Genomic DNA, 15,739 nt, shown 5'->3' on the forward strand with positions numbered 1-15,739 from the left:
CCCCCCCCACCCAACCCCCTCCCACCGCAGGTCTCCAGCTCCTCCCGTCCACTGCCTCTTGTAAAACTCCTCCTCCCAACCTCAGTTCCTTCCCCCCAACTTTCCACCCCGGCTAGACCACTCGGACCCTGTTTTGCCAGGCTCCGATGGCCACAGCCCCTCCCCCCACCTCACTCCCGTTCACTGGCCGGCTTAAATCGGCCAGCGTGGAGGCCCCCGCCTGGGTCCCTTTCCCACTTGCCCGGCCCTAGGAAAGCCCAAAGATCCCCTTTTAGCACACAAACCCCGCATATCCACCTACACCTTAAAGAACTCTAATTTCGAGTGAAAATCCCGTCCCTTCCCTTGTCCAAATATATACCACATTGGCTCCTTTAATCTCTACACCCGCACGCAGTGATACAAAAAAGAAGAAAATACAGTCATGAGGTTACATCGGCACATGGCCATTCCTCAATTTGTCAGTTCTGCCACAGTCCTTCTGCTTTCGCAAACTCCTCCGCTGCTTCCGCCGTTCCAAAATAAAAGTCCCTGAGTAAGTCACCCTCAGCTTCGCTGGATATACAATGCCGCACCGCACCTTGCTAATGTACAGTGCCCTCTTCACCCGGTTGAAGGCAGCCCGCCTCCTTGCCAGCTCCACCGTAAAGTCCTGGTATACACGTATACCAGCTCCAGCCCACTGCACCACCTGCTTCTGCTTGGCCCAGCTCAGGGCCTTCTCCTTCACCCTGTACCTACGGAAGCACAGAGTTACTGCCCTTGGCGGCTCACTCGCCTTTGGTACAGGCCTCCGCGACCGATGAGCCCGATCCAGTTCATATCGGGAGGGATCCTCCCCCTCCCCCAATAGTTTTGCCAGCATCGCGGCAAAATACTCAGTCGGCTTTGGTCCTTCAACTCCTTCGGACAGCCCCACAATCCTCAAATTCTGTCGCCTGGATCTGTTTTCCAGGTCTTCCATTTTTCCTCGCAGATCCTTGTTAGTATCCATCACCTACCGCATCTCTTTCCCCATCGAGGCAAGTTGATCACCGTGCTGCAATAACGTCTCCTCCACTTCCTTCAGCGCCTCCCCTTGTTCTCGCACATCCGCCACTGCGCTCGCCACCTCCGTCCTCACCGGGGAAACCGCCTCCTCCACCAGCACACTCAAAACCTCCCTCATCTCCTTCCTCACCGTCTCCATGCATTTCGCAATCTGCGCCAACTGCTTTTCAAATTCCGCAGCCATCACTTTAGTTATTTCTTCAGCCGTAAGCAGTGCGGCCTTCCCTGGTGCTCCAGACTCCATTTTTCCTGGTGACCCCGCGGTGACCTTTCCACTCCCCGACGGACCTCCAGCTGTTTTTTTCCCGCCGTTTTCTTGCTCACCCTCGACACTTTTCTTTGTTCTTTTTTTTCCTCCTGTGTCTTCACTGTGCCTCCTCCGTGCCTTCTCACTGCTTCTGCTGCCTCCGCGGACCCTGGGACCGGGCTTAAAGCCCCGAAAATGCTGTTGCCGAATGGGAGCCCTCCATTGTGTGGCCGCCTCCCGCCCGCCGTCCATATGAAATCATTTATAACATGTAAATCTGTTTCTATGAATCTATGATTCTACAATGCAGGCAAGTGAACTTTAGCATAATGAGTGTGAGGCACACGGACATAAACTGGGGCAATACTAAAATGTGTGTTGGGGATAAAGAATAAAAGCCAAGCATATCTCTCTGGCCAAAAAAAGAAACATCCAAGAGGACAACATTGTGGTATGTATACATTGCAGGTGGAATTCTCCGACCCCCCGCTGGGTTGGAGAATCGGCGCGGCGCCACGTGAATCGCGCCACACCGCCCCAACGCCGGGAAGCAATTCTCTGCAGTGCGGAGAATCGGCGCCATTGGCACCGGCGTGGTCTGCGCAGCGCCGGTTGGGATATGTGCTGACTCACCGGCCCTGATGGGCCGAGCGGCCGTCATCAAAAAGCCGTCCTGCCGGCGCCATTCTAACATCCTCTGGGCCGGCGGGTCCTCGCCATTGAAGGGTCCGGGGCTGGCCTGTGGGAGGGGGAGGGGGGTCCGACCCCAGGGGGGGCCTCCGTAATGGTCTGGCCCGCGATCGGGGCCCCCCGATCGGCGGGCCGGCCTGTCTGACCCCCCCAGCCTCCTTTCCTCCGCGCCGGCTCCATTGCGCATGCACTAGTTGGCACCGGCCCAACTGCGCATGTGCAGACCCCGTGATGCCGGGTTGAGGCCGGGATCGGCCGCTCCATCGCCGTCCTAGCCCCCTGTGGGCTGCAGAATGGGGTCCAAGAACGGGCGCCGATGCCGCAGTAAAACACTCCCGTTTTTACTCCGGCGTCGGCACTTAGCCGCCCGATGGGAGGACCCTGCCCTGTGTTCTTCCATGGCATGACAGGTGGATGAAGAGATGTTTCCCCTGGCTGGTAAGTCTAAAACTTAGGGATATAATCTCAGGAAAAGGGGTAAGCTGCTTAAGGCCGACGTGAAGAGAAATGTCTTCACTCGGCGACTGGTGAACCTTTGGAATTCTCTACCGCAGAAGGCTGTGGAAGGTCAGTCATTCAGCATGTTCAAAGCAGAAATCAATAGCTTTCTGGAGACATCAAGGGATATGAGATAGCATGGGAAATTGTCATTGAGGTAGTTGATCAGCCATGATCAAATTGAATAACGTAACAGGCTAGATGGGCTGAATGGCTTACTCCTGTTCCTATATTGTTCTGGATTTGTTTCCTCTGGACTATCAGTTGAGTGAGGGCATCATGACAGGCGAACATGCGTTCAGAGATGTGAAGGACAAGCGAGAACAGGTTACTTATTTTTACAAAATCAAATCAACAGCTCCATGAAAGCTTCCAGGATGAATGTTGAAAGCCAAGGCACTGGATTTACTGCAGAAGCAGGTGTCTGCTGTAATAGAGGGAAGAGTACAATTGAGATTCATAGGGGACAAGATCAAATAGGGCAGGCCTTTTGCATTAGATTTAGACTGTGTAACGTGACCAATTTGTATCTTACTTTTGGGCAGCACGGTAGCACAAGTGAATAGCACTGTGGCTTCACAGCACCAGGGTCCCAGGTTCGATTCCCCGCTGGGTCACTCTCTGTGCGGAGTCTGCACGTTCTCCCCGTGCCTGCGTGGGTTTCCTCTGGGTGCTCCGGTTTCCTCCCACAGTCCAAAGACGTGCAGGTTAGGTGAATTGGCCATGATAAATTGCCCTTAGTGACCAAAAAGGTTAAAAGGGATTATTGGGTTACGGGGATATGGTTGAAGTGAGGGCTTAAATGGGTTGGTGCAGACTCGATGGGCCGAATGGCCTCCTACTGCACTGTATGTTCTATGTCTACTCACAAATTGCTGCTTTTATTTTTGAAGGGGCACGTGCTTTTTTCCAGAGTTCAGAGCATCACCTGTGCCAAGTTTCAGAAAAAGAAGATAATATCCAAATGGACATGGCAATACGCTCAGCTGATTACTATTTCTCTCATAGCCTGGAATCAGACAAGATAGCAATAGACTACGCTAAAGTGGAACGTATGAATAATGCAACCTACTATAATGAGGCTTGGCTCCGAGCTTATCATGAATGGCAACAAAGAAAAATGGAACTCAAGGTGCCAGATGGTCTTCTGGAAGAGCATGTCATAGCAATTCTGTGCTACACCTTAGACCGGCCACCTCTATACAGATATTTCAATAAAGCTATTCGAAATTATGGTACAAATGATGAAATATATTCAAAATGTTTCCACTACAAAAGTTTGCACTATCTTCTGTCTGTAGCTCTGAGTGTATTACAGAACAGTACTTGGGGTCCTGACCCAGGAACCCTGGTCTACAGAGCAATGGACAGAAAGGTTCTGGTCAGCAAAGGAGCTAAGATCCGTTTTGGTCAGTTTGCTTCAACCTCTCTGAACATAATAGAATCAGTGTCAACATTCACAGATGAGGAAACAACCAGTAACACACTGTTTAACATCACAACATCCCATGGTGTTGCCATCCAAAACTTCTCCTTCTTCCGCAGGGAAGAGGAAGTGCTCATTCCACCTCATGAGGTGTTTAATGTTACTAAAGTAGTTGATTGGGAAGATGATTTGGGGGTTCGAGGTGTCAACATCGTCCTTTCATCTATTGGTCAAAAACAAACTGAGGTAAAGCTACAGTCCGATGGCCCCGGACATCTTCGTGTGGTGAGGTTGCTGGAACCAATATCCCCCTGGTGGTTCTCCATTTTAGCAATTTTGCTGATCCTGCTGTTTGCTGCTTGCATCTTCTTTTTGAAGAAACAGAAATACATTTAATTTGCTGCTTGATCAAAATCTACGGTATCTCAACAAATATAGATTCTGCATGCACAAAGCATTGTGATGTTAAATCTGGTTCCACTTAGCTCCCAATCTCAGGCAAAATAAATTTGGTGCCTATTGACTGTTTAGGGCTTCTCCAGTTTAAACGCTTTTCATTGCAAAGTGTTCTGATAAAAATCATTAAAAATTGACATAGGAAGCAATCAAATCATTTGTGGCTTGAAGTAAAAATATATGGAATAAGTCAATAATTATTCAGTGGGTTGACACATAAAGGCCAAAACGGCCATAGATAACACAAACATGATGGAAATAGGGTGAAATCCTGGGTTGTTCCCATGAGCGGGATGCAAGGTGTTTGGGGGAACTTGATTGAGCACGGGGTCAGCTTTCTGCAAAGCAATTAAGGTTATGGACGTTTGAAAATCTGTTGAGCTTTCCAGCAGCAAGCATCTGAAAGTGCATCTGCATGCTCATTAAAAAGCCAGCTCACCAGAATAAAGTTCCCTTCCCAATGAAGTTATTGATGAGCAAGCAATCTATGCCTTCAGATTTATGACTGCATATAAGAGGCATGCAGCAAGGTAGTCAACTTTCCCGAGTTGCGGTGAGCAGCTGCTGTCGTTATCCTCTTTGGGGAGTTTTGTTCAACATTGTGATGATTGGGTGCCGGAGGTTTAAGAGGTATGGGCAGGGAGGCTCGCCAAAGGAGGGAGGGAGTCTGAGGCAGGGTTGGAACCAGAGAGGGAAGGAGAGGTGCAGGGACTTGGGAGGGAGGGTGCATACTGGGCGTGGGGTTCCTGGGAATAGATGGGGGTTGGGCGGGGTTTCCAAACAGAAATGTTGGAAGACAGATGGTAAAAAAGAATGGGGTCAGTGTCATCTATGGTAGGGTCCTAGGAGTCGAACTGAGGGTACAAGGCAATGGATGGAACAGTCACAGTGAGACGGATTAGTGGGGTGTAGTAGGGTGGCAGGTCCATGGTCATTTTCAAGTGGTAAATGGTCTCATGGCAGGGGATGGGCGATGGGGTTGATGGTCATGGGAATTCCTAAAACAGGTGGTTGAGATAGTGGGAAGGGTCTGGGTCAAGGTGAGTATGGGGACGGTAACAGGTATAGGCTCAGAGGGAAGAGAAGGCAAGTAGAGGATGATGGTTGTTGGCTCAGGTGTAATGGGAAAGGTTCAAGGGTAAGAACGGAGAGAGGAATGGTTATATTGGGTACTTCAAAGGTGATGGGGAGGAAAGTTGGTGAATGATTGTAATGCTTAGGGTTTTGAGATATAAAGCCCTACTAATTAAAACAAACTCTTATCACCAGTATCCTCAGTTGTACTTGCCCTACAAGGTATGTACAACTAGTATTTATGAACCAAGCAGAATTTATGAAGCAAGATTTCACATATATTAAAGATGCAATGATGACAGCATATAAGTTTTTCATCTCAAGATCTCAGGAACTCTTGGTGTTTTCAGTACAGACGATGACTGATTTCCCTTTGTATTTGAGTGATGTTGAACTGTATCCAGAAGAGTCAAACACAGAATCCATGTTATCACTGTGCCATAAAAACAGAAGATACTGGACAATCTCAGCAAGTCTAACAGCATTTGTGGAGGGAAAAGGGAGCTAATGTTTCAAATCTGGATGACTCTTGAACAGGAAATGGGGTCAGATTTATACTGTAGTGCGGCGGGGGGAGGGGGGGGGGTGGGGGGAGTTGGAGTGGTGGGGCTGGATACGGGGCCAGCGATAAGTGGAGATAGACAAATATGTTGAGGACAGAAGACAAAAGGAATGTAAATGGGGGTGATTAAGGCGAAGAAGGGAGCTGACCGTGGCACATAAAGAGATTAGAATGTGTTAATGGCAGAACAAAGGTGAACAGTGTGTCAAAGGACAACTAGGAACACTTGGCCCAAGTGGAGTGGGGGGATGGGGACAATGGTGAGGGGAAAACAGATCAATGGAAGAAATAAAAATAAATTGATAGAAACAAAAATGGGGTGAAGGTGAAGGAGAGAGTTCACAGCCTGAGGTTATTCTTGCAGAAGTATTCTACAAAGCGGTCATCCAGTCTGCGTTTAGTCTCTCCAATGTAGAGTAGACAGCACTGGGAGTAGCAAATTGAATAGACCAGATTGAAGGAGGTATTCTGCAAAGCGGTCACCCAGTCTGCATTTTTCTGAAAATGGGGTCACCTCCTTCAATCTGATCTATTGCATTTGCTGCTCCCAGTGCGGTCTACTCTACATTGGAGAGACTAAACACAGACTGGGTGACCGCTTTGCAGAACACCTTCGATTCATCCGTAAGCAGGACCCAGACCTTCCTGTCGCTTGCCATTTCAACTCACCGTCCTGCTCTAATTCCACATGTCCAGCCTTGGCCTGCTGCAATGCTCCAGCGAAGCCCAAAACTGGAGGAACAGCACCTCATCTTACGATTCAGCGCGTTACAGCCTTCCAGACTTAGTATTAAGTTCAATAACTTCAGACTGTGAACTCTCTCCTCCACCTTAACCCCGTTTTTATTTCTATTTATTTTTATTTTCATTTTTCCCATTGATCTGTTTCTCTCATCATTGGTCCCCCTCCCCCACTCCACTTGGGCCAACTGTTCCTAGTTGCCCTTTACACACTGCTGACTTTTGACCTGCCATTCACACATTTTTATCTGTTCAGGTGCCACTATCTGCATCCACAGTAAGTTGCTTTTATCACTGTGCCAACAAGGATTTCGATTTCTCTACTTCAGCCTCCCATTCCTCCTTTTTTTTGGAGATGATCCAAATTCACTCCTCCTATTCACTATAGGACGCAAGTCATCTTGCGCTACCCCACATTTGCAACAACCCCTGCTTTATGGGTCATTAACTCTAGAAGTTTGCATTCCATCTCAGACAAATGCACATTTCCTTCCAGCTACAGAGAAGTCATAAATAAAATCATATTTGTTTGCCCACATATCTTAGCCCAAACCCACACTAAACTATTAAAATCAACAGTTAGGATGACCTCCGACCATAATATCAGAGAATAAAGGTTTCCTTTCTGGTACAAATCAATTAAAGCAATGCATGGTTTGTTTAAAACAGCATCATCTTAACTTCACAATGTGTTAGTTATTCCTTTCAGCTTCTTTAAAAACAAACGCCTGATCATATTGTGGCTATAAAGTCAGCTTCAGCTCAGGACTCAAATGGGCTTCATCATAAAACAATAAAACAATTTAATTCTTCACAACCAACTGCTTTCCTGTTCCCCAATTACCTTGACTGTTAATTGCCTAACAGATGTTCCATCTAATAGTACTGAAGGGAGGGTGCACAGACATGGCTTTCATTTCCCTGGTTGATGCTGCATTCTCCAAGCACATGAAGTATGAATAAGAGGATGACACATCTGTGATTCTTCAAGTTGGGCATCACCACGTGGGTGGGGGTGACTAAGGCGGCACGGTAGCATCGTGGCTAGCACTGTTGCTTCACAGCGCCAGGGACCCGGATTCGATTCCCGGCTTGGGTCACTGACTGTGCGGAGTCTGCACGTTCTCCTCGTGTCTGCGTGGGTTTCCTCCGGGTGCTCCGGTTTCCTCCCACAAGTCCCGAAAAACGTGCTTGTTAGGTGAATTGGACATCCTGAATTCTCCCTGTGTATCTGAACGGGCGCCGGAGTGTGGGGACTAGGGGCTTTTCACAGTAACTTCATTGCAGTGTTAATGTAAGCCTACATGTGACATTAATGAAGATTATTATTATAAATAGACTGATGTTAGCTAGAGAGCTTTGCATTGGCTGAAATGCTTAGGGCCGGAGCGACACCTTCAAAGAATATGCGGACTAGACGGATCACTGCAATTTGTTCACAGATCACCCTCAGGCATACACGATGCTGGCGCCAGGCAACCCTACACCTCTTCTGGCTATGGTCCAGCAGGACATCTACTTTCTGCCTGCTCCACAGACTGCAGGGTTGCTGGGAGAGGTGAGTGCATATTTAAAAGAGACTTCAGTTCCTGGAGCAGGCCGCAGGCTGCAGGGTTGCTGGGAGAGGTGAGTGCATATTTAAAAGAGACTTCACTTCCTGGAGCGGGCCTATTGGCTCATTGGAAATCAGGCAGGGTACAAAAGGTGTGGCAGGAGTGCCTTTAGTCATGGAGTGCTGATTGGAACAGAGTGCATCTGAGTTTAGGTGAGTGACGGGAGAGTGGCGAGAGAGGGCTGTGTTTTTGTTGGTGTTCGGGTTTATCCTTGAGGTTCTATTAAAAAAAAAATTAAATTAATTAACTAGTTGAATATGGCTGGACAGGTGATGTGCTGTTGCTGTATGATGATGGAACTGGTGGATCCCATTGAGACTGTCAGTGACCACATCTGCAGCAAGTGTTGGCTGCTCGAGGAACTTCGGCTCAGAATTGATGAGCTGGAGACCGAGCTGCACACACTGCGGCACATCAGGGAGGGGGAACATTACCTGGACGCTTTGTTTCAGGAGGTAGTCACACCCGGTAGAATAAGTACTGTTAATTCGGTCAGTGGTCAGGGACAGAGTGGTATGACTGCAAGGGAGGCAGGTAGGGGGATCCTGAGTTTAGGAGTTGAGGAGCCTCAGCCCTTGACCTTGTCCAACAGGTATGAGGTACTTGCTCCCTGTGTGGCTGAGGAAGAGGGCTGTAGGGAGGATGCGTTGACTGACCACTGCATCGTGGTACAGGAAGCCATTCAAGAGGGGGGAGCAAAAAGACAAGTGGTAGTTGTAGGGGATTCTATAATTAGGGGGATTGATGGCATCCTTTGTAAGCCAGATCGAGAGTCCCGCATGGTATGTTGCCTGCCCGGTGCCAGGGTGAGGGACATCTCTGATCGGCTTGAAAGGATTTTGGAGAGGGAGGGGGAGGATCCAGTTGTTGTGGTCCACGTTGGGACTAACAACATAGGTAAGACAAGGAAAGAGGACCTGTTTGGGGATTATCAAACACTAGGGACTAAATTAAAGAACAGGTCCTCCAGGGTTATAATCTCTGGATTACTACCCGAGCCACGTGCCAATTGGCAGAGGGTTGAGAAAATTAGGGAAGTTAACACGTGGCTAAAGGAGTGGTGCGGGAAAGAGGGATTCCATTTCATGGGGCATTGGCATCAGGGGCGAGATTCTCCGACCCCCCCCGCTGGGTCGGAGAATCGCCGGGGGATGGCGTGAATCCCGCCCCTGCCAGTTGCCGAAGTCTACGGCAGGGGCGGGAATTGGGTTGGCGGGTCCCGCCGCTAAAATGCCTCTCCCGCCGGCGTAAATTAAACCACCTACCTTACCGGCGGGACAAGGCGGCGCGGGCGGGCTCCGGGGTCCTGGGGGGGGCGCGGTGCGATCTGGCCGCGGGGGTGCCCCCACAGTGGCCTGGCCTGCGATCGGGGCCCACCGATCCGCGGGCGGGCCTGTGCCGTGGGGGCACTCTTTCCCTTCCGCCTCCGCCACGGTCTCCACCATAGCGGAGGCGGAAGAGACTCCCTCAACTGCGCATACGTGGGAAGCTGTCAGCGGCCACTGACGCTCCCGCGCATGCGCCGCCCGGAGATGTCATTTCCGCGCCAGCTGGCGGGGCACCAAAGGCCTTTTCCGCCAGCTGGCGGGGCGGAAATTCGTCCGGCGCCGACCTAGCCCCTCAAGGTTGGGGCTCAGCCCCCAAAGATGCGGAGCGTTCCGCACCTTTGGGGCGGCGCGATGCCCGTCTGATTTGCACCGATTTGGGCGCCAGTCAGCGGACATCGCGCCGTTTCCAGAGAATTTCGCCCCAGTACTGGGGCAGGAGGGACCTGTACCGTTGGGACGGTCTTCACCTGAACCAATCTGGGACCAGTGTTCTAGCGAATAGGATAAATAGGTTGGTCACAAGGACTTTAAACTAGCAAGTTGGGGGGAAGGGAAGGGTAAAGCTATGGACAGTATAATGGTTAATGGAGAGCAAGGCAGCAGGTTACGTGACAGGTTATTATGTAGAGATATGGGTTCAAAGACAAGGAAAATTAGGAGAAAGGGTAAGAGGAAAAATAATTTGCGAAAAGTTACTGATCAAGGTGTTAGGATTCATAACAAAGACATAAAAATCAGCATAAGTGTACTTTACCTAAATGCTCGTAATATACGGAATAAGGTGAATGAGTTGATGGCGCAAATCATCGTGAATGACTATGATTTAGTGGCCATTACAGAAACATGGTTAAAAGATGGTCACGACTGGGAGTTAAATATCCAAGGGTATCAGACTATATGAAAGGATAGACTGGACGGTAAGGGCGGTGGTGTAGCTTTGTTGTTTAAGGATGGCATCCGGGCAATAGTAAGGGATGATATTGGTGCTATGGAGGACAAGGTTGAATCAATTTGGGTGGAAATCAAGAATAGTAAGGCGAAAGGGTCACTGATAGGAGTAGTTTATAGGCCACCAAATAGTAACAGGATGGTAGGGCAGGCAATAAGCAAAGAAATAACGGATGCATGTAGAAATGGTACAGCAGTTATCATGGGAGATTTTAATCTGCATGTCGATTGGTTTGACCAGGTTGGTAAAGGCAGCCTTGAGGAGGAGTTTATAGAATGTGTCCGGGATAATTTCCTGGAACAGTATGTAATGGAACCTACAATGGAACAAGCGGTCCTAGATCTGGTCCTGTGTAATGAGGCAGGATTGATTAATGATCTCATAGTTCGGGATCCTCTTGGAAGGAGCGACCACAATATGGTGGAATTTAAAATACAGTTGGAGGATGACAAGGTAAAATCAAACACTAGTGTTTTGTGCTTAAACAAAGGCGATTACAATGAGATGAGAGAAGAACTAGCTACGGTAGACTGGGAGCAAAGACTTCATGGTGAAGCAGTTGAGGAACAGTGGAGAACCTTCCGAGCGATCGTTCACAGTGTACAGGAAAGGTTCATACCGACAAAAAAGAAAGACGGTAGAAAGGGGAAAAATCGACCGTGGATATCTAAGGAGGTGAGGGAGAGTATCAAATTGAAGGAAAAAACATACAAAGTGGCAAAAATTAGTGGGAGACTAGAGGACTGGGAAGTCTTTAGGGGACAACAGAAAGCTACTAAAAAAGCTATAAAGAAGAGTAAGGTAGACTATGAAAGTAAACTTGCTCAGAACATAAAAGCAGATAGTAAAAGCTTCTACAAATATATAAGACAAAAAAGAGTGGCTAAGGTAAATATTGGTCCTTTGGAAGATGAGAAGGGAGATTTAATAATAGGAGACCGGGAAATGGCTGAGGAGCTGAACAGGTTTTTTGGGTCAGTCTTCACAGTGGAAGACACAAATAACATGCCAGTGACTGATGGAAATAAAGATATGATAGGTGAGGACCTTGAGATGATTGTAATCACTAAGGAGGCAGTATTGGGCAAGCTAATGGGGCTAAAGGTAGACAAGTCTCCTGGCCCTGATGGGATGCATCCCAGAGTGTTAAAAGAGATGGCTAGGGAAATTGTAAACGCACTAGTGATAATTTATCAAAGTTCACTAGACTCTGGGGTGGTCCCAGAGGATTGGAAAGTAGCAAACGTGACACCACTGTTTAAAAAAGGAGGTCGGCAGAAAGCGGGTAATTATAGGCCGGTAAGCTTAACTTCGGTTGTAGGGAAAATGCTGGAATCTATCATTAAGGAGGAAATAGCGGGGCACCTGGAGGGAAATTGTCCCATTGGGCAGACGCAGCATGGGTTCATAAAGGGTAGGTCATGTCTGACTAATTTGGTAGAATTTTTTGAGGACATTACCAGTGCAGTAGATAACGGGGAGCCAATGGATGTGGTATATCTGGATTTCCAGAAAGCTTTTGACAAGGTGCCACACAAAAGGTTGCTGCATAAACTAAAGATGCATGGCATTGAGGGTAAAGTGGTAGCATGGGTAGAGGATTGGCTAACTAACAGAAAGCAGAGAGTGGGGATAAATGGGTGTTTCTCTGGTTGGCAACCTGTAACTAGTGGGGTCCCTCAAGCATCAGTGTTGGGCCCGCAGTTGTTCACAATTTACATAGATGATTTGGAGTTGAGGACCAAGTGCATTGTGGCAAAGTTTGCAGACGACACTAAGATGAGTGGTAAAGCAAAAAGTGCAGAGGATACCGGAAGTCTGCAGAAGGATTTGGATAGGTTAGGTGAATGGGCTAGGGTCTGGCAGATGGAATTCAATGTTGCCAAGTGTGAGGCTATCCATTTTGGGAGGAATAACAGCAGAATGGATTATTATTTAAACGGTAAGATGTAAAAACATGCTGCTGTGCAGAGGGACCTGGGTGTGCTGGTGCACGAGTCGCAAAAAGTTGGTGTGCAGGTGCAACAGGTAATTAAGAAGGCTAATCGAGTTTTGTCTTTCATTGCTAGAGGGATGGAGTTCAAGACTAGGGAGGTTATGCTGTAATTGTATAAGGTGTTGGTGAGGCCACATCTGGAGTATTGTGTTCAGTTTTGGTCTCCTTACCTGAGAAAGGACATATTGGCACTGGAGGGAGTGCAGAGGAGATTCACTAGGTTGATCCCAGAGTTGAGGGGATTAGATTATGACGAGAGGTTGAGTAGACTGGGACTGTACTCATTGGAGTTTAGAAGGATGCGGGGGGGGATCTTATTGAAACATATAAAATTATGAAGGGAATTGATAGGATAGATGCGGGCAGGCTGTTTCCACTGGTCGGGGAAAGCAGAACTAGGGGGCATAGCCTCAAAATAAGGGGATGTAGATTTAGGACCGAGTTTAGGAGGAACTTCTTCACCCAAAGGGTTGTGAATCTCTGTAATTCCTTGCCCAGTGAAGCAGTTGAGGCTCCTTCTTTAAACTTTTTAGGAAAAAGATAGATACCTTTCTAAAGAATAAATGGATTCGGGGATATGGTGTACGGGCCGGAGAGTGGAGCTGAGTCCACAAAGATCAGCCATGATCTCATTGAATGGCGGAGCAGGCTCGAGGGGCCAGATGGCCTACTACTGTTCCTAGTTCTTATGTTCTTATGTTGCTCACACATGCATATACAATGAGCAGACCAGTGCAAGATCACAAGATCCTCCAAGTGGAAATCACTCTCACCTCCACTCTCACTTCCCAACTTATACGCCAGATGGGAAGATTCTGCAAACTTATGGGAAGCACCGAAGAGCCATGGACAGCTCAAACAAAGCTATAAATACCAGTGCACATATTCACAAGATAGAGCTCCAGGAAACGTTAAGGATGGACCTGTGGATACAATAGCAGACTGTTCTATCCAAGTAGTTATAGATGAAACCATGGACACACCTAGTTAGAGCCAAATTCATGGACAGTGGGACTACACATAGCTATGAAAAGCATGGTAAGATAAGTCTTTACAAATGTAAAGATAGTGCTGCGAATAGAGTGACAGAACTATTAAAGGAACTATAGATTGAATCATGGACAGTCAGGCTGAGCTATAGACAAAACCATCAGCAGAGCCATAAGACATGATAGAACCATAGATAGATATAGACAAACTATAGACAGATATAGACAGTGTTGCAGACGTCAGACTAGATCCCAACAGTGGCTAAGAAACTGGACCAGAGCCGCAGCGATTTTTCTATTTTTTCAGATGAAAAGATCGATTCACTCCAGGAATGATTGCATAAGAAATAGGGCTTGGTTATTTTTTACAAACAAAACTTTATTGTAACAAGGAAAACACTATTTCAACTTTTAAACTTCAAACCGAACAAGAACAGCTCACATGTATCTCTTAACCCTAACACATGATTTCCCACTAAACAGCATGTAAAGTGAACATACAGCTCTCAACTCCACTTACACAGAGAGGCAAAAATGATACTTGCATTTACAGAACATGTTACTACTGTTAGTGAACCTCCTTCAGACTCGCTCCAAAAGCCTGTCTCTGTGGCAGCTTTTCATGACTTTTCCCACTCCCTTTTCAAATCCTTCTGCCTCCACCTGTTCGAACAGGATTCTTTTAGCTCTCTAAGCTCCGCCCCAGCCCTTCAAAGATAGTTCCATCCAGGCAAGTCCAGACTTGAACTCATCACTATTATCTGGGATTTTAATTACCCACTCCCATTTACACAAAATAACAGGGTTGTTCCATGAATATGCAATTAACCTGCAATATACGGACAAAAGAAGCCATCAGACTCTGTAATGGGCTAATGGCTGGTCAAATCTTGATTTTTGAGTGAATCACCCCGGCTGAACAGGAGTATCCTGTTTATTCCCATTAATGAGTTTAAGTCTGAATGGGACAATGTAACTCAGGCCAGGTGAGGGCGTATACCTCTGGTTGTACCCCTATAATTACTCACTACATCTTTGATCAAATTTCCTAATGATCTCCCAGGCATCACACCTCCCTCCTAAATAAGTAATGAACCATCAATATTCACAGACATAATTAACTGTACCCTTTCCAACTTTAAACATTTCTTAAGATTACATACAATTTACAATCTATACGATATATCAGTTTACATTTTTAAATAAACAATTTTAATGAGGTATTTTTGGCATTACAAACAACAGTATAAAACAATGTACAAAAAACAATTAACATAGTGCAATCACCGACTCCCATCCCACCAAGACCCGCCTAATTGACCCCCTATTCTATGCTACCCCCCTCCCCCCCCACCCACTGCTGACGATTAATTATCCGCGAAGAAGTCAAGCAATGGTTGCCACCTCCGGGCGAACCCTAACAGTGACCCTCTCAAGGCGAACGTAATCTTCTCTAGGCCAAAAAAGCTCGCCATGTCAGTCAGCCAGGTCTCCGACTTCGGGGGCTTTGAGTCCCTCCAAGCTAGCAGTATCCATTTCCGGGCTACCAGGGAAGCAAAGGCCAAAACGCCTGCCTCTTTCTCCTCCTGGACTCCCGGGTCCTTCGAAACCCCAAAAATTGCCATCTCTGGACTCATTGCCACCCTTGTTTTCAATAATCTGGAGATGATGTCCGCAAATCCCGGCCAATATCGCCTAAGTTTTGGACACGCCCAGAACATGGTTCGCTGGTCCTCCCACACATTTTGCACACCTGTCCTCTACCCCAAAGAATCGACTCATTCACTGTCATGTGGGACCACCTTGAATTGGATCAAGCTGAGCCTGGCGCATGTTGCGGTCGCGTTGACTCTGCTCAACACGTCCGCCCTTATGCCATCCTCCATCTCACCACCAAGCTCCTCCTCCCACTTACGCTTCAGCTCCTCGGTCTGCGTCTCCTCCGCCCCTATAAGTTCTTTGTAGATGTCCGAGACGCTCCCCTCCCCCAACCATCCTCTAGACACTACCCTATCCTGGATCCGCCTTAGTGGCAGGAGTGGGAAGGATGATACCTGCCTACGCAGAAAGTCCCACACCTGTAAATACCTAAATTTGTTCCCCCTTGCCAACCCAAACTT

At 47.7% G+C, this 15,739-nt stretch overlaps 1 protein-coding gene across 2 annotated transcripts in view; it reads left to right on the forward strand.

Moving 5' to 3' along the window:
* Window positions 1–4,521, forward strand: part of LOC140407848 (ecto-ADP-ribosyltransferase 5-like) — a 47,796-nt gene extending 43,275 nt beyond the window's left edge. For both annotated transcript variants that reach the window (XM_072495082.1, XM_072495081.1), the window contains one exon: window positions 3,379–4,521. In XM_072495082.1, coding sequence (XP_072351183.1) covers window positions 3,379–4,307 — 929 coding nt within the window. In that variant the 3' untranslated portion in view covers window positions 4,308–4,521. The remainder of the gene's footprint in view (window positions 1–3,378) is intronic.
* Window positions 4,522–15,739: the final 11,218 nt, after the last annotated feature.

Source organism: Scyliorhinus torazame, chromosome 2, assembly GCF_047496885.1.
Source record: "Scyliorhinus torazame isolate Kashiwa2021f chromosome 2, sScyTor2.1, whole genome shotgun sequence".
In the NCBI taxonomy this organism is placed as follows: Eukaryota; Metazoa; Chordata; class Chondrichthyes; order Carcharhiniformes; family Scyliorhinidae; genus Scyliorhinus; species Scyliorhinus torazame.